Source organism: Heloderma suspectum, chromosome 2 (genome assembly GCF_057233095.1).
Source record: "Heloderma suspectum isolate Gila_16-S chromosome 2, 16-S_ref, whole genome shotgun sequence".
NCBI classification, from domain to species: domain Eukaryota; kingdom Metazoa; phylum Chordata; class Lepidosauria; order Squamata; family Helodermatidae; genus Heloderma; species Heloderma suspectum.
Genome location: NC_139459.1, coordinates 299,393,005 through 299,419,892, shown reverse-complemented (window position 1 = coordinate 299,419,892; position 26,888 = coordinate 299,393,005). Strand labels below are relative to the sequence as shown.

Sequence of the window (26,888 nt, the reverse complement as noted above, 5' to 3'; positions counted from 1 at the left end):
ATGCTTCTTAGTTCTGTTCCCATTTTAGTAAATATTGCTGTTGGTTTTTTTAAAGTATGAAGCTGTTAAGTTCTCACCTTCCACTCTGAAACTCCCCTGGTGAAAACATAGCATTCCTATGGCATTACTTCATCCATATCAAGTTCTCTGATAGCTTAACAAATTGCTGCCCAGGGTATCCTATAAAATGCAGGCCTATTGTAGTTTCTGGTGGCCTTCCTACTGAATGGCATTTGCATCACGATGGTTTCCATTTCTATTAAAACAACATACTGCCCTTCTGATTAAGAAAATGTCATCAGGGAGCATTTTAAATTATGGCTAATCAAGCTGAATGGGCAAGCAACATGCTCAGCATTAATATTAAGCAATAATTACACAATGTCTGCTGGCTAGTGGAACCAGGTCCTTCATAATAGACAATTATAAAATTAAATCAAATTTGCAGAGCATGTCTGCCCATTTATTTTCTGTTTCAGCTGACGTTTCCTTCATTCTGGGTTCTGGTGTGATCATGATGAAATCGACATCTGAGTGCTCCATCATGGGCACAAACAGAGACTGAGTTCGCTATATTCTGAAAATTGTTAGCTATCTGGGTCATGTGGTCTCTTGATAAAAACACATCAGGTAGTCAGTCAGAGGGCAAATACATGACCATACCAGCAGCATATAGTGAAGTGTTAATCCCTGTTGTAATTTGCAGAGCTGGCTCCAGTTTTGAAGGGGCTTTCAGCATAGCAACCTCTGGTATCGTTCCCCTCCTCCTGAGCCCTAGTGGACTTACTTGCTGGTGTAGGGCAGCAGCAATGCCTCAGTGAACACTATAATGGCCTAGACTCTAAGCCTTAGAGCTACAATTTAAATTTCCTACAATGCTGTGGAGCACCCCTAATGTAGTGCTAGTCCAGGGCATTTTGGAATCTCCAAGCCTCCGTGGAGCACCAGAAAAGGGAGGCCTGGGGCAGGTGTCAGTGGTGGGCCCTCCTGGGGTGCCATGCAAGGGTACAAAGTGCTGCTGGCAGCCCAGGTGCTTTGTCAGATGTGTTGATTTTCCCTTGACCTGTCAGAGCTTTGAGTTGACTAGTCTTATGGTCATTATTTGCAGTTCTAAACCCTCATCACAATGATATGCATAAAGTGTTAGCTGAGAATATAAGTAGGTTCTTTCTTTTCCAACCAATCATTTACCTTAACCATACTTTAACAGCTCATAGTGCGTCACATGTGGGCATCACTTTTGTGATGCATCAATGATTAAACTGGGACTACCTTAGTAGTAGACTCCATGATATTCGGAGACAATATGTGTGCTGCATTTTCAACCTATCACCTGTTCTTCTTACACAACCTACTAAGCTGTGTTACTTCACCAAACGCCCCTGAACAACTCACATTTTGTCCAATCAATAACAAGCGCAAAACTAAATTTTATGCATGTGTCAGTGCTTACATAGCAACTGATGATTGTGGTAAGCGCTAATCAAAATATCTCAAAGTAGTCAGGAATTTGTAACTTCGTTAGATACTGATTCCAAGATGGAATAATACATTTGAAGAATATGGATTAATTTCTCCTAAAGAGCTTCTGTTATCATTTTCTATTTTATTTATGGAATGATTTTTTAATGACACCCTTCTAATCAAAGTGTGCTCAAGGAAGCATCACTAACATGCCTACATTTGATAAATAATGGTAGATCATATACATTACAGACAGAGGAGTGGATTCAAATTCTGTCAATGGGCTCCTTCTGTTTGTGTAAGCGCAGGATTTGGAGGTTCCAAAGGATAGAGTTTTTTAAAATTTAGAAGATGAACCTGCAGGATGTGAAATTATTTTTTTCATTAGCAATTATATTGTGCAAAAAGTAAGAGAGAAGAGACTGTATTTTTGTACCCCTTTTCTTTCTCCATGTTCTTTTCACCAAATAAAGAAGGAAGGTCCTAAATCAAATTTTCCTGTAGTATAAAAATATGAATTGCTATGTCGCACTATATGAGGTAGAAAACTAATTGTAGATCTGGAGGTAGTAACTAGCCTTCTAGGCAATTTTTTTTTTTTTAATATTAACTCTCTGGGATTGTTACTGATTTTTACCCTAGGATTATGGTAGAGTTTAGATTTCTCACGTAAATACCATCTGCTTTCAAGTTACAATGGTACCGGGTGACTCTTCTGTTCTATGTGCTATTACTTTTCAGTAAAGATCTTAAGACAGAATAATGCTCTTACTTACTAGATATTCACAAAAATGGTTTTCAGTGCAAATAATAAATGTCTAGGGCCCACTTTGGGAATATAAGATGATGGACCAACTGTAACAGCATCTTGCTGTCCAGCTGTAGCTAAATATTTTTTACTACAGTGTCTACTACTGAAGAAACTGGAAAATGCCCAGTGATCATATGGGCATTAGAAAATATCCTTTCCCTTTGCCAAAAAGGGATTAGTGTGTAGATCTCATTTGGAATTTGCACATGACTATTATTATATAGATAAAAAGAAGGGAATTCCTCAGAATCATGAGAGAGTCAAATAAATTAATATCTAAGAACCCAAGTGGGTAGAAACTCTGTTCTATGATTAGTTTTTCAGACTTTCATGAAAAATAACACCAAATAACACCAAATAATCCTTTAAGTTGAAGAATATCATTTTCTTTATACTTTTAAATTGATATAACGGAATAACATGTTAAATTCTCTGAAGAATGTTGATTCTTTTAATGTTTGGCATGAATTTGGTTCTTTTAAAAATACATTAGCTTGGAATTTATCTTTAGAGTTAATTTCTTTTGCTGAGGAAAACTGTATCTGTGAATTACGTTAATGTGTTCATTTTTCTGAGAATAAGCCAACAACCCTGTAATCTATCTAGGCCACCCAAAGCAGAAGGGCAAAAAGCACACCAGTAATGAAATGTTGTGCTATCTTTAAAAATTGCCTTTAAGACAGAGAGATTTGGGACTTGGGGAGATTTTTGTCTAAAATGACACTGAGGAAGCAGACTTGCAGCAAACCTGACAAATTATTATATATATTTCTTTTAAAAATCGTCTCATGCACTCATATTGTATCTTAGATAGATAGATATTGAACAGTGTAAAGAAATTAAAATAATTGCTAATTTGTTACATTTCATATGCAACTTTCTGATTCTTAAATTATTTTCTCAGTTTAAGATATGTTGTAGATAACTACCTGGTGATAAGCAAATGATTTATGCCATTATTTACACATTTGCACTAGAACATTAATAGACCCATCAGAATTAACAGGCGTATGCATACAAATTTTAGACACATGAAGGATCAAAACAAGAAAGTGGCGAACCTGAAGCACAATCAACAAATGGAAAAGAAGAAGAATGCCCAGTTGCTAGAAGAGGTTCGTAGGCGTGAAGACAATATGACAGACAACTCTCAGCATTTGCAGGTGAGTAGCGTTATTGATTACGCTCTAAAGTTAGCATGGAAAATATTTTTTAATTTGTCTAAACATTCTGGTGGAATTGTGTTGTAAATCCAAATAAGCAAACACATTTACTTCAGACCTGATGACTGATAAAATACTGCTTCATGGAAGCAATTTTTCTTGACTGACAAAAAAAGTTGGATACAGACAGAAAACAGCCCACTGTCATGCTGATAAGCACATTATGATATAGGCAAACAGTTCTCATAATGACTTCTACTGTCTGGATGTGCTGAGAAGGCTTGGGTAGTTAGAAATGGTGATGTCCATTTGTACAGCGAACAAAAAACAGCATTTGACTTGTTACAGGAATATGGCTGTATTCCGCTGTGTATCACAAAATGCTGACTATAATTCTTAATAAATAAAAACACTTATGGTTTTAAGCTCTTTGTATATTCATGCTGTTGTGCTCTGTCATGCTGTTCTAATTTTCCAAGTCATCTTCCATACTAGCCAGAAGTATTATTTTAATTTGAATACAGAAAAAGGAGGAAATTAGCGACTGTAAAAGTTTGGACTAGTGAAACATCATGGTGGGGGAAATATAGGAAGAGAAGGAAACTCCCTCCCTCTGTAAGTCTAAAGCGATACAATCCAGCATTAGATAATAATGGGAGACTGCAGATCATGTTTTGCTTCTGTGTCTTTTGTTACCTAGTTTTATTTGCTCACAAATAAGTTCTGTACCTATGGATTTGTTCCTCAATATCAGCTGCTGCACAAAACATGGATCCTTCTTATTTAATTGATTACATCTAAGTCATCTGGGCAGGCTTTTTGACTGAGGAGCAGCATTAAAATACTTCAAAATAAATAAATAAATCTGTTCCCATCAATCTACTATATTTACCTGATGTTGATATAACAGCTGCATGATACCAAAGAATGGCAAGATGTGATGGTGCTCCTGTACCTTCGAAAGCTGTGTAAATGGGGGGATTTTCCCAGGTTGCCAGGCAAGGAGGAGAAAGGATATACCTTGTCTTATGAGGCTCCTCTTTTGAGTAGAACGGAGGCATGTTACTGCCAGGCCTCAGCAGGAGTTCTTTGGATATGCTGGATACTTGTTCTTTCTGTTGTATCTGATATATATGTTCACATGTTTGAAAACTAAGAAGAGCACCTGCATTTAGTATTTGTTCTGTCTGTGTTAAAAATATTTCATTGCTTCAATGATGTCTCATTGAGTTCGCCCTTTTCACCTATAGAGGAGCTCTACTATTGCCATCAACACCTCTAGCAGTGGCCAAAAAGGTTAAGAGGAGAGAGAGGCTGCTGTTATCGCTACTCCTGTTGAGCCCTCCCACCTCCCCCAAGCCTTTCAGAGAATTTCAGCTCCTCCTGGAAAATACCTGTGAACTACCCCCCCCCCCCACTTTTCAGCACCTGTTAATGGAGTGGCTGATCGGGGGGATTTTTGCTCAGCCTTACAACATCTCTGTTCCCCTCTCTATTATATTTCTGTTTTTGTGAAAATCAGGTTTGAGGCAGCAGAACCTAGAGGCTCCTGCCTATACTCAGACTGAGTCTAAATCAGACGTGGTCTGATTAGCAAACCTTAATACCCCCCCCCCCCCTTAACCGAGTTTGTACTATGCATGAGATGACTCTTCAGTTTTTCACTGGGCATTACTTTTTTAAAAAAAGTAGTAAAACACTAAAGACAAAATTTGGATAGACTACAGGTTTCAAATGTATTGAAGTATTAATACACTACACAAATGTCTTAGGGTTGATCTACATGCTTTATTTATTTGTTTATTTATTTCAAGCCTTTCTAAAAAGCTACTTTTTAGGCCTATGTCCTCTCAAAGCAACAAAATGAGGGACAAGGTACAATTTAAAGGTGATCATATGAGAGGATAGATGTTCAGAATGATTATGGATGCACAGTAATCCCTTCAGGATCCATCAGTCTCTGGGGGCACGCCATTGGATTAAGTCCTTCACTCTTGTGGAGGTTACAGGTAGCTTTGAGGTCAAAACTAATCAGGTAACAATCTGTCCATGACAATGAAATGTTACTGGTTCCCCTTCACACAGATCATTATTTTCCAGCTCCAAACAGAACAACAGCTCCAAGGTGTGCCATGCTGTATCTGTTGGGCATGATATCACTTAAGATAGGCCCATGATTGTCATCATGGCAGCCTCAAAGTCCCAAGCTGGTCCAAATAAGGTGGCTTCAGATTAGATGTTGAACTCCTCTAGGACTAACAGCCTTTGCGTCTTTGAGCACCACCTCTGCAAGATCAGTTAGGGAGACTGTTGTGCGGAGGAGTGGACAGTACATCAACAGAACCCCAATCAAACTCAAGTTCCCAAATACGAAGTATAGGCATTCAAATCTGATATTCATGGCAGGGTACCTGACCAGAAGGACTTGGCATTCATTAACGGAACTTTCAGACTCCAGGGTCCTGGAGACCAGCCACCAGTGTTAATCATGGTTGAAGGACAAATTGGAAGGGGAGATAGCACTTAGATTTGTAATTTCCCTTCCCCTCACCTGACATCTCTGTCCTCCCCCACCATCACACCCCCTGCCTGTAATCACATTGGTGCCCTGATTATATATTCCTCTCTGGTCTCCAGCCACATCCTGGCATTGCTAATCTTGCCAGGGTTAAGACAGCTTAGTCCGAAGTTGAAGCAGATTATGCAAGTTCCAGTGATTAAACTTTCCAAAGTATCCAGCTCTCAATTAAAAAAACAAAATATTAATTACCAAGTAAGGTAACAGTAACAGTCCCCCTCCCCAACGCCTGGACGTTTCTCAACTCAGGAACCTGGTCCTTGCTCCCTGCCCCCTGAAGCAAAGCAGTGGATGATCCCCTTTGACATCACCCTTTGGCAGTGACTCGCCAGTGGGAACTCTCACCCACACTGAGCCCACAGTTAACAACCCAACTCGGAGGCCTCTGTAGTTGGGCCCAACATTAGAGGCCACTGTAGCCATCCTCAAGTTCTTGTCATCGGTCAGTCTGTTGCCGGATGTTGCTGCACGCCACAGCAGCACCTGGGAAGCTCCTGCCCCTGGCTTCTCTGTTGGCCCAGCTGCCACAGCCAATCTCTGGCAGCTCAGTTGAGGGGAAAGGCAAACCCTTATAAAGCTAGTTTTGCAGCAGAGCTGATGGTGGCCTTCTTTTCCTTTTCTGCCCTTGCTGCAGCCTATCATGTTGGTCTACTTGATTGTGTCTACTTGCTATGGTGGCAGCAGTGGTAAGCCATCATGTGGAGCTTGTTTCAAATGGATTCCCTTCCTGACAAATGAACGACAGTGTTTATAACATTATATGTAGCTTTAATGTTGCACCACTACAGTTTGAATTTAAGATTTACTGCTGCAGACCACACAGCAATATTCAACATAAATGGCTGAGTTTCACATTCAATTTTCATTACTTGAATCATACACTTTTTCAATCTAGCAAATTCTTTTTGTAAATGCAATCTCATTCTGAATCCAAAGAGACAATAGTTGTCATTGTTGGCCATGTTCCTTCTCTCCCCCCGCCCCTCTCTCACTAGTCTATTAAATTAATGAACTAGCATATGAAGAAATGTAAGAGCCAATATTTTATGCCAATTTTCTGTTAAATATCTACACAATTCTCTCCAACTCATTGCTTGAAAACGAAAGTGTATTTTTGTGTGCTTCCGTTTTCAAATTATGGGTTCCTTGGGGATAATAAGGTTTCTGCTTTTCCAGTGGTTAAGCTGAAGTCTGATCAGTTTGAAAAATTGAGGTTTCCATACATATTAAATATTTGTATCCTTACAAAGCAAGAGGCATGCAACAAAAAACTAAGAAAAACCAGCAGAGAATATCATGCAACTGTGTGTACATTGGTGATTTGTTCACGGGTACTTCCCTCGCCATTTTTCTGCTTCTCTAATTATAGATGGATTTTGCCAGGATAGGAAGTGTAACTAATAACTTGAACCTCAAAAATGTCTGTCTTTCAGCAAAATGTATAGTGTATTATTAATTTCACACACTTCAGTGAGATTTCTCTCTCTCTCTTTTTCTTTCTGTCAATAGATGCTTTTCTTTGTTTTAGTCATCTCCATGTGGTTAAGCATTCAGTGTATCTTTATATCTTTTCTTTGCAAGAAAAAAAAATGTATGTATGAATTAGCCTTAACATATTCATTTTCCATGTTCATTCTGTTCTTAAGTTTTATTATGGGGTTTAATTTAGAAAAATCAATCTGTGCAACTCACGATTCATTTCAACAGGTTTAGAAAGTATTAATGTAATTAAAATGCAAACAATCAGAAGTTGAACTAGCTCATTCTAAGATTGCTGAATGTGATAACTTACAGATATGAGGATATCTGAGTTGAATATGGATTTGATTTTTACCATGGGTGACCATTGAAGCACTTTCTTTTCTTGGCTAGCAGAGATTTCATTAAACTGTGGATACATTCCATATGTACTGAACCTCTGCCAATGTTTTGTTACTGTATTGAACATACATATTTCAGTGATTTCAGCAGAAGAGAAAAATATTTGAGAATTAATGAAGGGCACATAGGTTGATTGATAAGTTTGAGGAATGGCAGTTTTGGGGATTTGATATGGATTTTGATTGAACAGTGCTGTTATCAGAAGTTTTGATTGTTTTTGCTGCATTAAAATTGCCCTATAGGCATTCTGTGAAAATCTCATTTACCAGTACCTTCAGATATTTTTTTCATACATGGCAGGACAAAAGAATATGGCTGCAATCCTATACACACTTTCCTGGAAGTAAGTCCCGTTGAACTCAGATGGAGCCTTACTTCAGTACTTCAGATCATGCTCAGAAGAAAGAACTAAAAATACAGTCCGGCACATATTTATATAGACTTATAAATGGAACTTAAATATGTCAAACTGTTCTCTAGACTCTGACCCTGAAATGATAAAAATGATGAATAAAATATGATAGAATTAGAAAGAAATAATAATAATCTCCCATATCAAAATCTGAAAGCTGTTCAGAAGCATTAATGAAATAATCTCCATAGTGATTTTGTAGAGTAGAAGCTCCTTTAAAAAGTACAACTGGGAGCTTAGGGGAACAAACCTATGGCTGCTAGTCAGCGGCTAGATGGCCATAGGATATCTGGTTTTCTGGGAACTGACCTCACAGGCTGCGCGGAACAGCCCCGTACTCCGTGCTCCAAAGAGGAGAGTGGAGCAGCCAAAATGGGGTGTTCTGTGGGGCGTTCTGGGGCGGGGAAGGCTGAAATGCCGTTACAACACATCCTATGTGTTGTCGGGCAGCCTCCCCCACTCCGCCTTCCCACGGCTAGACAGCTGAAATCAGCTGTCTAGCCGCAAATGCAGGGCAGGAGAAGCACAGAGGGAACAATCCCCTCCTTGCTTCTCCTGCTCTGCATTGGATAGGTGGTCGCCTCCGAGTTCAGAGGCGGCCGCCTGTCCCCATAGGATTGCACCCAAAATGTTGCCCAAAGTCCACCAGCTATTTAGCATTGTGTCATAACTGGTTAGACATCGTCAGTGCTGAGGCAAACTCCTCTGAGGACAGATGCGAATGGCCATGGGTGGTATTCAGCAGAGTGATAATTAAGCAGACTGCTGGGGAGTAGGTTGCAGGAAAAGACCCGCGATGGAGTCTTGGCCAGAAACAGGATCTTCCAGACCATGGACAGCTCCAAGGACGACACTCAGTTTGTATTATGGAGCTGCAGAGTTCAACTGAATATTTTGTATTTAGATGCAGGTCCTGAAGACTGTTCTAAGTCCAGCTCTCTTACTGTAGGGTCTCTGAAAAATGCTCATGCTTTGGTGAACCTCAGAAGAAGTTCCAGAGCTGGAGAGAAACCCCTAAGAATGCCTCTCTGTGTGTCCTTACTGTTCTTTCATATTGATGATATGAATAAGAGGATGTTTTCCATTCTATTGATGCTATGCATAAGAGAATGCTCTCAGTTATCTGAGGGATTGTGGTGGGGTATACGGGAGGATCAATTTCAAGGATATGTATGGCATGTAAAAAAAAAGAAAGATATGCTTTAACTATTGAAGAAAACAATTCACATTTTGTAAAGCACAATGACTTTCTCATTTAGATAAGGTTTATTCATTCAGGATTTATGACCCTATATCTTTTAAGACATGTTTTATAAGATATTTTTAACATGTATATGTATAGACACTTCAAGAATTACAGTTGTTAGAAAAATCTGCAACAAAACCCCCAGGAATTTTTCATGAGATACACCTTTCTTCCCTCCCCCCTCAGTGTTTATTTAATAATTCACACATGTGGGACTCTTGTAATCTCTAAGGGGCAATCACATTCAACATGCATCAAAAGAAGTAGTTCAGTTAAACCAACTCTCCCTATCCAGCAATAATTACCACAGGTTTACACTGAGATATAGTTGCAAAAGGTTAGTCAGGAGGGCATCTGCAAATCAAGTCATATGTCAACTCTACATCAATAACCTCATTATAATAAGATGTTAGCATTTCAGCACATCGCAGCGTAATGTAGAAAACTAAAAGAAGTTCATTTCTTTGCTGTTAGGTTTGACTTATTGCTTGTCTAATATCTTAGTAAGTTATAAATTTAAACACCCAAGATTATATAAATTATAATCAATGTCAAAGGCAATAATTTAAGACAAAAATTTAGCACTCTTAAAAGTAGCAATAAATCACCTATGTCTTATAAAGAAGTGGATCTCAGTCAATTCAATACAAATGTAGAGTTTATAAGCCAAGTTTACTATTTAATATAAATACAGCTTCTATTGTATGTTGCATGTTAAGTTTTCAAAATTTAAATTCCATAGGCTTCACTAAAGTTGTACATTAATGAAAGGGATTTCCTGTGAGCATCTTTCTGCTTTTTAAACATTGTTCAGAACGTGTTATGACACATTTATTTATTTATTTATTTCCATCTGTACCCTACCTTTTGGCCTACATTTCTCCAAAGCAGCTAACAACATGGTAAAAAGATTTAAAACTTGTTATTGTTGTTGCTGTTTTTATTGTAGGCTTTTATTGTTGTTTTTATTGCTATTTTATTGTGTTTACATTTTAATCGCCTTCAATATTTCAACTGTTTTTATGTATTTTATTGCTGTGATCTGCCTTTGGAGGGCTTCTGCCCTGAAAACTGTCCAAGAATTTTTTAAATGAATAAATAAAATAAAAGAATAAGATTGTTTTTATTGAAACATGATAAAACCAATAAATCAAAATTAAAAAAATCATTAGAATAATCAAATGATATATTATTTATTTGAACAACATTATAATAAAATAAGAAAACTACACAAAATAAAGACATAATTCCAGAGATGACTAGAAATTACAATACATGTATAACAAAAACTGTTGTCATCAGTTAAGACAGAGTCCCATCTAGGTTTTGCAATCATGTAGTCACAATCCTTCTAGGATTTGTGACTACATGAAAGGAATGATTGTAAAACCCAGATGATTTTTGAGGTAAACAGAGATGTTCACCCATCCTTAGCACCAGCATAGTGAGGATTTAAAACTTATTGTGAAGCTTGCTCCTGTCTAATAAAATTCTTTGCCCTCATACAGTCTGAAATGACACTCCCAGGAGGATCCAAGCCTCCTTTTACCATCATTGCAATATTATTGTTTTATTTTTCTAAAAAGTGAAGATATGAGGTATTTCTGGCCTTTCAGTGTATCCAATCATTAAAATAAATGTAAAAGCACAATATGTAGGGAAAAAGAAAAGAAAAAGTATCAGAACTTTTTATGCTTATATGCTGGTTTATGGCCATCTACTGACAAACTGCTCTATAAATGATTATGTTATTTCTAGATAAGTTGTGTTAGTTAATGTGCTTTATCTAAGTCCCTTCATCTTGAAACTTTTGCATAGCTTTAGGAGACCCAGCTGATCGAGGGAGGGTGTGAGGCGTGCTTTTAAAAAATAAATCTGCTTTCACCTCCTGCGTAGTTTCCACAGCATAGCAACCATCTCTTACCTAATTTTGCACTTCGGAACTGATACCCAGACTGAAACTCTGGTATCCTTTGAAATTCACACTTCTCTGAATTTTGCATTGGAGCTTTCCAATCAAAGAAAGTGTACAAAAATGATTTATACATTAGGGAAAAGCGCACACAATAACGCATATATTAGGACAATAATGTTGAAATGTTTTATATTAGGAAACTGTCTTGCAACAATGGCTATGTTAGGCAAAATTGCAAATTAAAATACATGCATTAGGAGAAATCTGCACAAAAATGAAAATAGAAAATGTTGTGTGAACTTAAAAAACAAATCTCAAAGTTCAGGACGAACTGAACTTAAAAATGGAAAAATGAGAAACAGGGAGAAACCAAAATTGACTATCTCTAATGGAAGCTGTGAGTGCCTCTGCATCCCTAGACTGCAAATTTCAATCTCCTGAAAACCTAAAACATACTGATCTTTCCGCCTTTCACAATTTCCAGGGTTTTCTGAAGGTCTCCACTGAATTCTGCCATTAAGCACCTATGAATGCTCTCCTCATGGATGCCATAGACCTGGCAGCCCCTCAGCATGGCATTGGCATTCAAGGTGTCTCTATGCCATATGTACTGCCACAGACATCTCAGGAAAGCACGAGAAATGCTTAAACTTGAATCCCTACACTATCGTGTCGGGTTGTGGTGATTTCAATCAATCCCAATAAATTCTTCAAAGGATTTGGCATCAGATTTTTCAGGCACTGGGCTTCTTACTAAATGTCCAATCCAGGTGTAGGTAGCCTGCTGTTTCCCTCTAGATGTTTTGGAGTACAACTCCCATTATTCCTGATCATTGGCCATGCTGGCTGGGGCTGAAGGGAATTGAAGTCCAAAATATCTGGAGGGCACCAGGTTACCTAGTCTGTGTTCTAACTGAAATGTCTTTCCTCCACTAACACTAAATAAAATGACACAGTTCTTGCTATCGTCATCAGTGTCAGTAGCAATTAAGTACTGGAGAGTTACACTGCATATTGTACCCCAGTCCTCCTGATCAGCATCATATTCCTTCATAATTACATAAGCAGTCATTTTCTAGTTGAAATGCTACTTAGAATATTTGAAGAACTAAGAGACGTTGATTTACCTTCATCTCCAGTATAACTTCTGTAAGCTACACCAGAGCAGTGAAATGGTGAAAGAACAGCTGGTCATTTATCTGGCCAGGGGAGCAGGAAAATATTTTATTAATTTAGTTTAGTTTAGTTTTATTTATTTTTATTCCACCCAATAACTGAAGCTCTCTGGGTGGTTTACAACAATTAAAACCATAAAATGCAAGACAAAATTCAGATGATAACATACAATATAAAAGTTTTAAAATTTTAAACTACAATATAAAAAAACCATAATAACTAAACAGAAGCTAGCAGCAGTGCAAAAATTCAAAATACAATACCAGATATAAACAAACTGAAAAACTAAAATATATCTGGTCTCTCTCCCCCCTCAACAAGTGATTCATACTGTCAAAGCTAGCAGTGCTGCCCTGCCAACTGGAGCTGGACATGAGGCTTCTGATTCAGCACCACAGCCCATATTCTGCACCAGTCCAACAATGAATTGTGTGTGCTGCATCTCTGTGTGTGCATGTTTTCTGGCTGAGCAGCCTGCTGGTAGGGATGGCGGAGAATTCCTCCACGGACTCCAGTGAGGCTGGGAATCTGGCCCCCCGGAGTCCATGGCGGAACAGCCCCCCGCCACTCCGCAGAATACCCCCAGGACGGACCTACCTGGTGGCGGATGCGGTGGCGGCAGCAGCTCCGGCAGTGACTCTGGTGGCGAATGAAGCAGCGATGGCGGCTCTGGCTGCTGCCGGGCTGCTGCAGCCGCAAATGGCGGCCGTCGTAGCAGCCGCCATTTGCATCCCTATGCTAGCCCATGATAGGCTACGTATATATTTACGTAGCCTATCACGGCTAAAGCAGGGACGCAAATGGCGTAGGGGACATATGCGTCCCTGCTTTAGCTGTGATAGGCTAGGTAAATATGTAGCCTATCACGGGCCAGCGTAGAGACACAAATGGCCTCCCCTATGCAGGACGCCATTTGTTTCTGCAGCAGCCCGGCAGCGGGTGGAGGCCCTGCTGCGGACTGGCTGCGAAGTGGAGCCGGCTGGGCAGGATTCCGGGGGGGGGGAGGAACCGATCGCCTCCCCCCTGTCGAGGATTCCGGGGGGAGGAACGGATTGCCTCCTCCCACCTGCAGACCCCAGCGGAGCCAGGTAAGTGGGGTTTTGTACACCCCTACCTGCTGGTGCATACACATAATCCTCATTGGATTAGATCAGCAAATCTACTGGTAGGGTTGCTGGAGAAATTCGAGACAGACAAAAATGAGCTCGGATTTCTAAGAATCTGACCTGCCGAATCTTCTGTGGAGCAATGCCCTCAGGCAGCACAGAGTCTGTGGACTTCCGGATGATTTTTTTACTTTCCCAAAATTTATGCATATAAATTCGTAAGAAAATACATATGTTTCCGCTGAGGAAACGTTGAATGGAATGGGGACAATATGCTAAATATTACCTACTAAGGTAAATTATGTAAATACTTACGTAAATACTTACGTAAATACTTATGTAATTATTTGTGTATTTTTCCAGATGATGAAAAAAAAATCGCATCCGTCTGTGGGTGGACAACAGGACAAAAGGCACCTGACAATCCGCGTAACACAGACGGAGCGGATTTTACACAGTCTACCAGCAATGCATAATCCATAAAACACTCATGTTATGACCCAGTAGATCGTAACGCAGTGGTAGAGCAACTGGCTTTGCATGGACAAGGTCCCTGGTTCAGTCCCTAGTTTCTCTGGTGAAAGGAGCTCAGACAGCAGGGCTAGAAAAGACATTCATCTGAGACCTTGGAGAACCACTGTTAATCAGAGTACATGATACTAGGTTATATAGACAGATGGTCTGACTCAGTAAGATCCTTTTGTCCTAGCACAGTTTTTACAGAGTGAAGTCATGCTTTTATATTGCATTGATGATCATAACAAATACGACTTGCACCTTACCACTGCATACAGTTTAAAATATTACAGGAAAAGCTCAGGTATTGACTTGTTTTAATACTTCCACCATAGTTTAAACTCATAAAATGCATGTCTCAAAATCACAGTTACGTAGATGGCAGGAAATGTCTAAAATTTGATACATAATGTTTTATAATACCCACTGTTATGACTCCAGACAATAAAGCATCTCACTAATGAGCATATGCTGACAGATGCCTTCTGTATCACTAGCTGAGGCTGTCTTTATTTTGTCTCTGGAGAAAGATCCACAGTAGCAGCCTTGAGCAGTAGATAGGTTTACTAGGTAATGCCAAGGATGGCAGAAGTGAGGAATGTTGGAGACATTGAAATAAACCACAACAATGAAAGGGATTTTGTTCTTCTTGGGAGCACGTAGTTTCTATAATTTGAGAATACCATGTAAAACCTGGAAAATTCCCCACATTTATTCAGTGGTCATTAAGTTCAGAATTAAGTCACACAGTTTCTGCCCTCAGTGAAAGAATTCTTTCTCTCTCTGTTGCTCTGTGTTTTTTCAACTGTTTTTACTTGAATGATGTTTTATCTGGCTGCCACTTTTATGTTCTCTCATTTGATTTTAGATGGCTTTATATTGTGGATGTTACTGTTGTTCACTACCCTGGGTATATTTTGTTGAAAGATGGGGTACAAATGTAATAAAATAAATAAAACTTTGCACTGAGGGAGTAAAAGTTCTAAATTCATCTCTAGTTAGTTCCATATAATGTTTATTAACTCAAGTGGACATTGCATTCAAGGTGAAAAACATAGGAATATAGGAAGCTGCCTTATACCCAGGGCCAGCCCTGTCATTAATCACACTAGGGGAATGCTTCAAGCAGTAAATGCTGAGGGATGGGGAGCAGACAGAGCTCTCTGAGTTATGCAGCCTGCCCTGCACCCCTAAGATGGCTTGCGGTTCTCAGCTGTGGTGAAGGATGCTATCCCATCGACAGTGTCGAAGAAGTAAGATTCAGCTGCCAGTCCAGTTGGCTTCTGTACACTGAAGGGGAGGATGCCATTTTGTCCTTTGCTTCAGGAAGCAAAATGTTTTGGGCTGGCTCTGGTTGACTGGCAGCGGCTCTCTGAGATTTCAGACAGGAGTCTGCCTCTGCCCTAGTTGGAGATGCCAGGGATTGAACCTGAGAGCTTTTGCATGCAAAGCATGTGTCCCACCACTGACATACAGCCCTTCCAATGATGTAGGGCCCTCTTTTTCACACTTACATGGGCTTGTTCAGTTCATGGTTCCTTCAACTTTCTCCCCAGAAAATATGGACTGTATATATAGTAGTCCATTGAGTATACTCTGGCTATTTCCATATTTCTCTTTCACACTGCAATGCAGTTAAGGCTACTAACACACTTTCCACTGAAGACAGGACAAGTCGACCTACTATATTTTTGAAACCACATTACTCTTGTGACTATAATGCGATATGATACACTAAGCAAGTGACGAAAATTAAGAATATATTTATCTTTGCTTCCTTATTTGATAGTTAACTTCTGTTACACAAATTGATCTACTTCAAAGTTTCCAGAACGTATGTTGTTAAAACTACTGGGCTTCTCAAAATATATTTGTTGGGCACTTTGAATGCAGCTGGATGAGGAAGACACCAAAGTAATTGCCTTTCCTTTTTAATCAGGCCACTTACAAAGCAATGCTATGCTAATGTTAGACTAGGACCGGAGATATGCTTCCATTGTGCTGGCAAATAGCTGCTGTATCTAATGAGTACTCAGCCCTCTCTCAGCAGATAGCACTTCCTGGGACAAGAGTTCAAGGCCCACCCAGAGAGGAAAAGACTCTTGCCAAGTTGCCAGTGGGAGGGACTTTTGCATGTAGTTCGCAGGGTTTGAACCCATACTGCAAGCTCCATGGAGCAGTTCCCTAACCACTTAGCCTCGATATCAGACAGCAGTCAGACACATCATGGGGTATTTGTTCTTCCCCCCACTCCCAGTCCCAACATCCAGTCATAGGCACTCGGAGCACAGGGATTGCAGGAAGATCCCTAGCTGGGTGGAACAGCTCAAGTTTTATATCCTGATTCAAATCAAAGGTACAAATCCACCCTAGGAAAGCGGGGAGAGGCCAATCAGGAGGAGTGCTGTATGGATCAACTAGCATAGGAACATAGGAAGCTGCCTTATACTGAGATAGTCCATTGGTCCATCTGGACCAGTATGGTTAACAGTGACACTGACTGGCAGCAGCTCTTCAGGGTTTCAGGCAAGGTATTTTCCAGCCCTACTTGAAGATGCTGGGGATTGAACCTGGGACCTCCTACATGCAAAGCAAGGGCTCTACCACTGAGCTTGCTATGGCCATTCTCCATAGCCTAGCTTCTGCATGGGCCACACAGCCCTTTGGCTCCTTCCCTTCCCCCTGGCTACCCATATGTCCAATCTACCCAACCTTCGAAAATGGACCAATCCAATCTATTTTACATAATAGGCCAGTCCTACTGGGCAGCATGAACCTAAAACCCCTCAACTGGTGTAACTCCAGCATAGGATTGTGCCCTTAAGGTTCTTGAAAATGCTTCCATTGTCAAATTCCAGATATAGGTGCAGGTTTGTCCTCTCTTTAACCAGATGGTTGAAGTATGCAGTGTTGATTTTAGTGCACTAAATTACTGGTGTGCTGTCAGAACCAATTAAACACGCTGAAAATGAAGCACACAGCTTCCCGATGTCATTACTTTGGATTTGTTTTTGTTTTGGTAGCACTTTTTCGTTGTGAAAGAAGCCTTATGAAAAACCAGAAAGCCACAGTTTCTAAAATGTTCACAGGTGAACAATATCCTCAAAAGTTTGCTGAATACTTGAACAACCATAAGGTCTCAGTTTTTTAAGTGGAACGCTCCTCTCTTAACCTGATTAAATTATTGGTTTATACATTTAGTCATTTTACAGGGATTTTTTACTCTTGCTCAAGCTTGAGGATTAAAGTTATAACTACACTGTGGTTCAGTTAGAAATATACACTTTCCTTTTGCGTGTTATGCCACATATTCTCTGGGAACATCTGTCTTATAACCCAAATAGAAAAGTTACAGAAAAAAAATTCCAATTTAGCAAACCGAGGATGGCTTCAGTGAATGAATTTGTCCTGAAGATTAAAACCTGTATGCCCAACATTAGTTGAGTTACAAGCCATGTTTCAGCAATAACTTTTAATATTTTCATATTAAAGAGAACTGGTATATGACCTCCTTATTAAAGTCCAAGAGGAAAAGAAGTTCTCAGTTTTCTCCTCTGATGTGCTTTTTCGTGATTTAAAATCTGGGACAAATAAACAGTGGCTAGCTTCTTGGTCTCAGGTAATGTGCAAAACAAAACAAGTAGGGGATATCATTTCATTACACCAACTTTGGCTTCAAATCCCTATTCAGTCATGAAGTTCATTAGGTGAACTTGGACCTCTCACTATCTCTTAAGTGCACAAGTTTGTTCAGAGGATAAAACAGGGGAAGGGAGCCACGTGTTCTTTCCTGAAGCCCTTGAAAGAAGAGTAGGATAAAAGTGTAACAACTCCCCATCCCACCTTAGTTAGACCTTTCTGTCCAAGGAAGGTCTGGTGACATCTGTGGGGGAGAATGTCATCTTGCAAATGGGGCTTGAAATGTCCTTGGGTACAATTCTACAAGGTGATTTGGCATCATTTGCTGGAGCATTGTTCAGGGGAAATGCTCATAATATAGCATCATTCCAACATTTCCTGCCCTATTTGTAAAGCACATAGAAGGAACGACAGTCCTAGCCACTTGAAGCATGCCCTACCTTTAAAAATATTTTTAAAAATATGGTAAGCAGTATATAAATCTATTAAAGAAATTAAATTGAATTAAAATGGTATTTGAAAAGAAGAAAAATAATGAAAAAAGCTCTCAGACCACCTTGTAAACATGACTAGTACAATGTGTTCCACCTCAACCAAATGTTCTCCCTTCCCCATCCAAAAGTACGCCCCTTCTCGAGAAACTGGGGCAGAGTCTGTCCTCCCCCCGAGTCCACCTCCCTCCAAATATGGGAAAAAAGTTTCAAACTGAACTTTTGGATCTGGCCCTAAAATAAGTTTTCAAGTTCAAGTTGAACAGTCTGCTCCAACGTTCATGTTATGTAAAAATATTCATTCGAAAAAAATGGAAAGGTACCAAATTTTAAGTTATGTCAGACTAACATATTGGCCTAACCCCAAATTATTTTTCAGTTCAAACACATTTAAAACATTTGCCAGTCAGTTACAGACTACAGACACTGTACTGACCCCAGACGTGAAACCTTTATTCAACCTTTTCTTAGTAGTTTAACCATCAATGATCTATGGTAAAACTTTAAAAATTTCAAATCTTGCATTCAGAAAAAAATATAGTGGGTCGGATCCAGACTTTGGTTCCCACCATCCACAGAAGGCTTCTGATCCAGTGGAGGGATCCCGCTGGCAGAATTGGGGAGGAAGCCATTTCGACTCCCCCTGCAGCAACCCATGACCTCTCAAAAAAAGTTCTGGAGGGTTGGGGGATCCTCTGGAAACAGTGTGTGAGGTGGCACTGGGGGTTGCAGGAGGAAGGGGAAATAGGTAGAAATCTCCTTCCATTTTCTGCCAGCAGCAGCATTCTGAGCAGAACTCCACTTAGGGGATGCTACTACCAGAAGAAACAAACTCTGGATCCAGAATTATACAGACTTGAATATATTTCCAGTATTTTTATTTATTTATTGTAAACTGGAAGGGGTCTTGCTGTTCCCTGTAGTATTTTACATGTTTGTTTGCTGTGCGCTCACACAAGATTTAGGGCTTCTCCACACAGAGCTTTTATCCTTATTGAGATGGTTCACTCATGGAAGTTTGCCCTTTAGATGACGTTGTTAACCTTCAGGGTGTCTCCCACCATTTCCCCCAGCCTATCCCGTGTTTTCCCCAAATGCAGCAAATGTGGTATCTTTTCCAGCCCATGGAACACGAGTGCCATGACCTTCCTGTGAAATTCTCCAATGGCATGAAGAAACCGCTGTGTCTGGGCAGCTGTGGGCATTTGTTTTCAGTTATTGGGGGGGATGCCATCAAAATGACAAGGGCATTGAGGATGGGCTGCGTGGCGTGTTGCACCCAGGAGTAGGGGTGTATGAACCCCGCAGCTTCCAATCTGGGGGGATCCATAGTGGGGAAATTTGGGCCTCTTGGGGCCCCGCAGATTCCCCAGGAACCTTGCCGCCTCTGGGTGGCTCTGCCCCTGGCTGCACCAAGGCCCTTATTCACCCTTGACAGCCAGTGTGGAGGACAAGGGCCTCAGCGCAGTACCCCATGTTCTCTCCCTTGACTGATTCCTTGAGAGGAAACTAGGGCAAGAGCACTGGGGGCAGGCCACACCGAGGCCCTTGTTCTCCGCACCAGCTGTTAAGGAAGCCCTTGACAACCCTGAGAGCCGCCCTGCGGGAAATGAGGCGGACATGAGTGGGGCTGGTCCACTGTGGACTCCACAGGTCAGATTCTTGAGAATCTGACCTGATTTGAGTCTGCAGTGGATTTCTCTGCCATCCCTACCCAGGAGATTCTAAGCGGGGATCCTCTTGGTAAGGAGGGAAGAACAGTCAGGAGACACCGGCTGTCAAGCCTGCATGGCCTCCTTCCTTGCACGAAAGGAGACCGAGCAGATTTGACAGGCATGAGGGCAGGAATCGCCTGCCAACTGTGCTCTCTCCCTTCCTTGCAAGGAGGGGAGGGAGCACAGTTGGAGGGCAACTCCTGCCTCTGCTAAAGCCTTCATGGGCTCCTTGCTTTCAAGAAGCTAGTGAAGGTTTGAGTGAGGGGAGGGGCCGAATAAATGGCAGAGATCCTGAGCACATGAAAGGCATCCAGCAACTTGCTGGAAAACCGGTGGGGGGTGGGGGGAAGGAGGGGACTCTCTGCATGTCACTCACGAGCCAACCACCAGTAATGTCCAAGGGGAGGGAACGGGGCAGGAACCAGGGAGGAATTTTTGCTATGGCCCCAGCACTTGTAATGAAACGTAATGGAAAAGGAGCGGTCTTTCTGAGTGGCTTCCCAGCCCCTGTGAAAAGGTGAAACACAGAACATGGTGAGATGGGGACACCCGTATAAAGGAGCATAACCCAATCCTGCAATGAAACCGGATGAGGGAAGCACTGAGATTGTTGCGGATTTCTGCCCCCGTGTGGTGGAGCCCTAAGAGTTTTGTCCCAATATATTGCCAGGGATTAAGGAAGGTATCAGGGTGGAAACTGAGCCCATAGAGCCCCAGAGCAGTTCTGATTCTGAGGAAGAGCAACAACCCGTGGGAGAGGAGCTCGCGCTCATCTCTCACAGGCACAGCGGCAGGGAGAGATTCCTCCTGCCTGCATTCCTGAGAGGGATAGTGACCCTGGCAGGGAGAGAGCAGGGGATGGGGAAGGCAGGCGCATGAGCGGCGCCAGATGGAGGGCGCCGAGAGGAGGCACTCTGCCTGCTTGGCGCTAAAACAACGGTCGCGTCCCGAGGATCCAAGGGTAAGAGGGAGGACCTCTCCATAGCCCATAAGTTCAGAGTCTTCCCTCCCTCCTCCTTCAAATGGGGACCATCTGCCTTACCTGGAGCTTAGGCTACTCTGCTAGCTACCCCAGTGCAGTTCCTGGCTTAGTCGCTGGTGATTAGCATCTGAAAGAGTCATTAGGTTGTAAAAGGAATAATGCCTTGGAAGGAATCCCTTTCGTCTGTGTCTTGAGTTGGCTATTGGAGGGGACTGTAAGAGGCAGCTAGGGCGCTCCTGACAGAAGGAAGGTTGGGATACGTGAAACATTAGGATGAATGGGAGGTGCACAGAAGAATGAGAAAGGAACAGTTTTGGGTTCAGAAATGCCACCTTTGCATCCCTCAAAAACTCCTTGACCCTTAGCCTCTGAAGAATGCATCCATGCATTTGTAAATATTTCGCTAAATAAATCTCGGATCTCTAAACTTGATTTTAATAAATGAAAACTTAGATTACATGTGGAGACTTGTTAGATTCTATAGTAGAGGATGTATTCTGAATTTATGGTAAGGCCCCAATGTGGAAATCCATCTAAGCTTTTGGTATGCTTTGAAATTTGGGTCCCTAGAATAGCAGTTTATTTATTAGGAACTGTTAATCCAATGTATGGGTTGGATACAGATTTAATTACATGTAAATATGCTGGCAGAAGCAGATTTCCCCATCCCTTCCTCCCATGGCAGCCACTCCAACCCCCTGAAAATGCTGCACAGAGGGTTGGGGGACCTTGCTGAATGGGATGAGTAATGGTGTGTGTGTGTCTGAGAGAGAGGATCTCTAAAAATGTGGCAGAGGCACCTTCTGTGAGTGGAACTCTTCCATGCATTGAAGGCAGATCCTGGATCCAATTGTATAGATTTTTAAAGGAAATTTATTTAGAGGTGGGGAGCTAGTTATCAAGACAAAGGTGAGTTGAGAGTGAGATATGATTAAAATTCACAGACTACAAGATCAAATGTATGAAACATGGCAACACGCCCTACAGGAGCAAATGGTCTAAGACAATCCTTCTTTTAGAATCGGAAGGGGATGATAAGTTGTTATGGGCGGTCAGGAGACAAGAGAAGTGCCTGAACCTGGGAAGCGTATTTAATATTTATTTATTTGTTTGTTTGTTTGTTTATTTTCTATATATCCAATAGCTGAAGCTCTCTAGGCAGTTCGCAAAATAGGAATATGCTGTATTTATGTAATATACCTTACTTAAAACATTTGTACCTCGCCTTTCCCAATTGTTTACAACATCAATTAAAACATTTTACATACACTTTCTCTGCATACATACAATCAAACAAAATAAGCTAAATAAAAAACAGTAAAGCCTAAACAGCAACAAGCCGAGAACCAGAAAAAAAATTGTCCTCTTGTCTATACAAAAGCCCTCCAAAATAAATGTGCCTTACAGGCCAGAAGGGAGGAACACTGCTAGGGGAGATGATTCCACAAAGCTGAGGTACCATAGCAGTCTCTTGAAGATGATCATAAAAATGCAGAAGAGGGCAACTAAAACGATCAAGGGCCTAGAGCACCTGCCCTGTGAGGAAAGGTTACAACCTCTGGTTAGGAAACAGGGAAGTAAGGGGAGACATGATAGCGGTATACAAAATTATGCATGGTGTGGAGAAAGAGGATTGGGAGACATATTTTCCCTCTCTCAGAATGCTAGACCCAGGGGTCATCCCGTGAAGCAGATTGGTGGGAGATTCAGGACAGATAAAAGGAAGTACTTCTTTACACAGCGCATAGTTAAACTATGGAATTCGCTATCTCAGGATGCAGTGATGCAGCCACTAATTTGGATGGCTTTAAAAGGAGGTTAGACAAATTCCTGGAGGAGAAGGCTATCAGTGGCTACTAGTCCTGATGGCTCTATGCTACCTCCAGTATCAGAGGCAGTATGCCTATGTGCACCAGTTGCTGGGGAACATGGGCAGGAGGGTGCTGTTGCACTCATGCCTTGCTTGTGGTTTTCCTGTGGCCAGCTGGTTGGCCACTGTGTGAACAGAATGCTGGACTAGATGAACCCTTGATCAGATCCAGCACGGCTCTTCTTATGTTCTTAAGGCAAGTGGTCTCATGCATTTGTAATGAGCTCTGGTTAATTACAGGTTTAGCAAGAGTTATACCTATTTTGTTATTGTTTATGTACATTTGTGTGTCATTTGGAGAAGAATAAATTCGAAGAAAAGGGATCAAAAGAAATACTTCCTTCCTCAACATCCTAGTGTAGGTAGTGGAATAATGGGGTACATTCCACACTAGGAATGCTTCTGGATGAGGCTTTTACTGTGAAATCGATCTGCTTCATCCACAGAATTTTACAGGAGGTAGACATCACCGCCTTTCATTTGTGATGTTTTCCCACCACATCTTCCATCTTTTTTCTTAGCTCAGAAAATTCACTAAGGAGGGAAGGATAGAATAGCACAATGTGCTTTGATTGTTATCACCAAGATCCAACCATCTGGAAGCACCCTGGTTTACAACCGAAAACATGATGAAACAAATGAAACAGAAATAGCTGAAGGTGGTGGGAGAAATGACAACGGGGAAGGCCGATCGACTCTTTTTTTCTATCCTCATATTTTGTACAATAATAAGATGACTCACTGGTGCTTTGAAATACCCACCATTTAGCACTGATTTGGAAAGGCAAAGTGTGTAACAAAACTTTAAGTAACGTGAATAGTTAACAGAAGGTTGTCCTGAACACAGCAAGATATTGTTGAATTTTACATTGTGTGCCACAGTTAATAAAATAATTATGCCTATTTTCCTGAGAAAGATAAATGTTATATATAGAGCTGCAAAGGAAAAATAGAGATGCTCAGATGCAACATGGGAGCAATCTCCCCTGCCCCTCCTGGAATACTTGGCATGAATAGAGCTTTATTTCTGTGTCCCAGTTAAGGAATCCTACAGGTGAGATTAGAACTAAGAAGAGCCCTGCTGACTTATACCAACAACCCATCTAGTCCTGCATCCTGTTTCCTGGAGAAGCCAATGAGATGCCTTCAAGAGGCCCACAAGCAGCCCCCCTCCCAGCAATTTGAGACTTGTCTTTATGAGTAATCAGTACTGAATTAGGGTCCTCTTCAGTATCCCCAGAGACACATTTGGCTGTAGTGCTACGTTTCAGGACAGACAGACATTGGCCTGTATATTTTTCAGGCGGGAAGAATGGAACATCGGACAATGATGATACACACATATTAGGGCTAAACTGAAGAACAGGGCGGTTCTTGTGAAGAATTTCAGCAGTGGCAAAAAGCCTCCTCCCTTTGGAAGATATCATGAAGGGCTGCAAAAGGGGGTGAATCCCTATCTAGACTGAGGGCAATGTCTTCACTCTGTTGGGTTTATGATATCATCACTTCAATCTGATTGGCTACATGGCATTGTGACAAGAATACTTATAGAATTTTTCCCCATGTGAGTACCTCTCCATGTTTTTGAGTTCTGAATTACCTTGTTTGCAGAGCAGCACTGATGTACTAACAATCTATTTACAATTTCATTTTTTTTAAATTTCTGGACATCTAGAAGCTGCTGTCCATGTGCAGTTTGCTGCAGCACATGTCTTTGTTTTCTGTCTAAGTTAACAATGCACAAACTGCTTGTGCATATTGATGAAACACATGCATCGATGGAGCTTGTATTTAACCCTGCCAATGTGACAGAGATTTCCCCTTGTTCACCTAGTTTTCCACTAGTTGCAGGTAATGAGATATAATGTTAAAGATGTCCATGAGCTTCTGACTGCCTATGGCAAGTGCCTCATCTTAGTAACTGTGCTGTCTTTACACTGAAATCAGCAGAAGAGAAAGTTCAGAACCTCCCACTGATTTTGAACTAGTCTGTTCTGGGGAAAGTGAGGGAGTTTAAAGTGAAAAGTGAATATGACTAGAACTTTAACAAACTGTGACAAATACAGTTCAAGCCAGATATACCAAGCAGCTTATAGGTCTTTTAGCAATGCTGGGTTGATTTATGGTTGCAAGAACTCAAGAGTTTTGCATAGTTTGACCCCAATTCTGGAAAAACAGTTTTGGTTTTGGCTGTGTTTCAGTTTGAGCTGAAAAGTCAGAGTAATGTTTAGGAAGGGAACGAAAGTCAGAGAAAAGGTTTGGATAAAAATGCAATGCAATAACAGCCAAGACTTTATTTTTAAAAGTCTCTAATTATCATAATTGTTTTCCATTTTCTTTTCATCTTGGAGATCAACACACACACAGGAATGAACACACACCCACAGTCACCTACCTTTGGGAAATGGTGAGCCTAAAAGTGGCAGCCACCTTGTGATGTAAAGTAGTTATTCTTAGACTAATTGACTCCATGGACATTAATCTGCATTTCTTGGGTGGGGCTTATTTACATGCAGATAAATAAGTATTCTCATTGGTATTCTCAGAATTATGCTTTTAGCATTGCTACCGTTGCCTCAACACAGGAAACTGGTACCACTTTGCCCTGACCCCAAATGATACTAGAAATATGGGAGTCCAAAGTTCTGAAGAGAAAAAGGTTGAAGAGTGAGAGATTGGTTTAAAGGGATTTTATGCTGCCATTTTAGCAGACAAATTGTTGAAGATGCTGGAGTTAAGTGACTTGCCACCAAAGCGGTGGTGCCAAAGTGGTTCTCCCTTTTGGAGGAGCTATTTCAGGAGGGAATGACAGCGACGACCAGCCTTCTTGTCAAGGAGAGGGGAGGAGAGAACCATGTTCTATGGCTATTTATAGTTTTTGTTTTTTGTTTTAAACAAATTGCTGGTCTTTATTAGCTAATGGAGCTGTGCAGCTATTGTCTGCTGGCAGGACAGATGTGTTTTGAAAAGGGGCTGAGAGATGGAGAGAAGCAGGGAATAGCCATTGTAACTGTAGAAGGCAGAGGGAGATCTGCTGAGGGGAGGCAACCAGGTCATAGGAAGGGATGAGAGTGCAACAGGATGTTGGTTGCTCCTGGATTGTCTCCCAGTTCAGAGAACCTGAGTGGACATGGTGACAGCCCCCCCCCCCCCGGTTGTACTGCTGCTGAATGCCAGATTAGTGAATGGGATAACAGGTATCCAGGCATTGATCCTGGATGAGCATGCTGACCTGGTTTGTACAACAGAGACCTGGTTGAATGAGTCAATGGGTGGGGGGAACTCTCCCAGGTTTGACCACCTGGATCTGGATGGAGCAGCAGGCAAGACTTGGGGGGAGGGGAGAGGTGGAGTTGCAGTTGTCTATCATGATTCTTACACCCTGATCAGGTGCCCCATTCCACAATCTTCATTTTTACTATTTATACCTGAAGGTATATGTTTGGAACTGAATACTGTCCATCTGACTATCCAAGAATCTAATCTCCCTTCCTGAACTAACCAGGATGGTCTCAGGAGTGGTGCTGGAATGCATCCCCCCCCCCCGGCTTGTTGTGCTGGGAATTTTCAACATACATGCAGAGGCTGCCCTGCTGGGAATGGCTCAGGACTTTGTGGCCTCCATGGATGCGTCCCAATTAATGTCTGGCCTCACTCATTCACCAGGGCACATGCTAGATCTAGTTTTCTGTGCTGGGTGGGATGATTATTATTTCAGTGTGGAGGAGATTTCAGCAGGGATGGACGAAAGGGACTTACCTCATCCCGCAGCTTGCTTCGCGGTGGGGGGGAGGCGCTTCGGTTCTCCCCCCGAAGTTCAGGCGAGGGGGGGGAGGCACCCCGCCTTGCCCGGCCGAAATTCAGGCTGGGGGGGAGGCGCCCGATCCCTCGCCGCCGAAATTCAGGCCGGGTAGGAACGCCCC

The 26,888-nt window shown here is 41.5% G+C and overlaps 1 protein-coding gene across 1 annotated transcript in view; it reads left to right on the top strand.

The window, feature by feature from the left end:
- The window catches only part of ERC2 (ELKS/RAB6-interacting/CAST family member 2), a 705,044-nt gene that overhangs the window by 443,167 nt on the left and 234,989 nt on the right, over window positions 1-26,888 (top strand). The window contains exon 13 of the mRNA XM_084832475.1: window positions 3,303-3,438. Within this exon, the coding sequence (XP_084688601.1) occupies window positions 3,303-3,438 (136 nt within the window). The remainder of the gene's footprint in view (window positions 1-3,302; window positions 3,439-26,888) is intronic.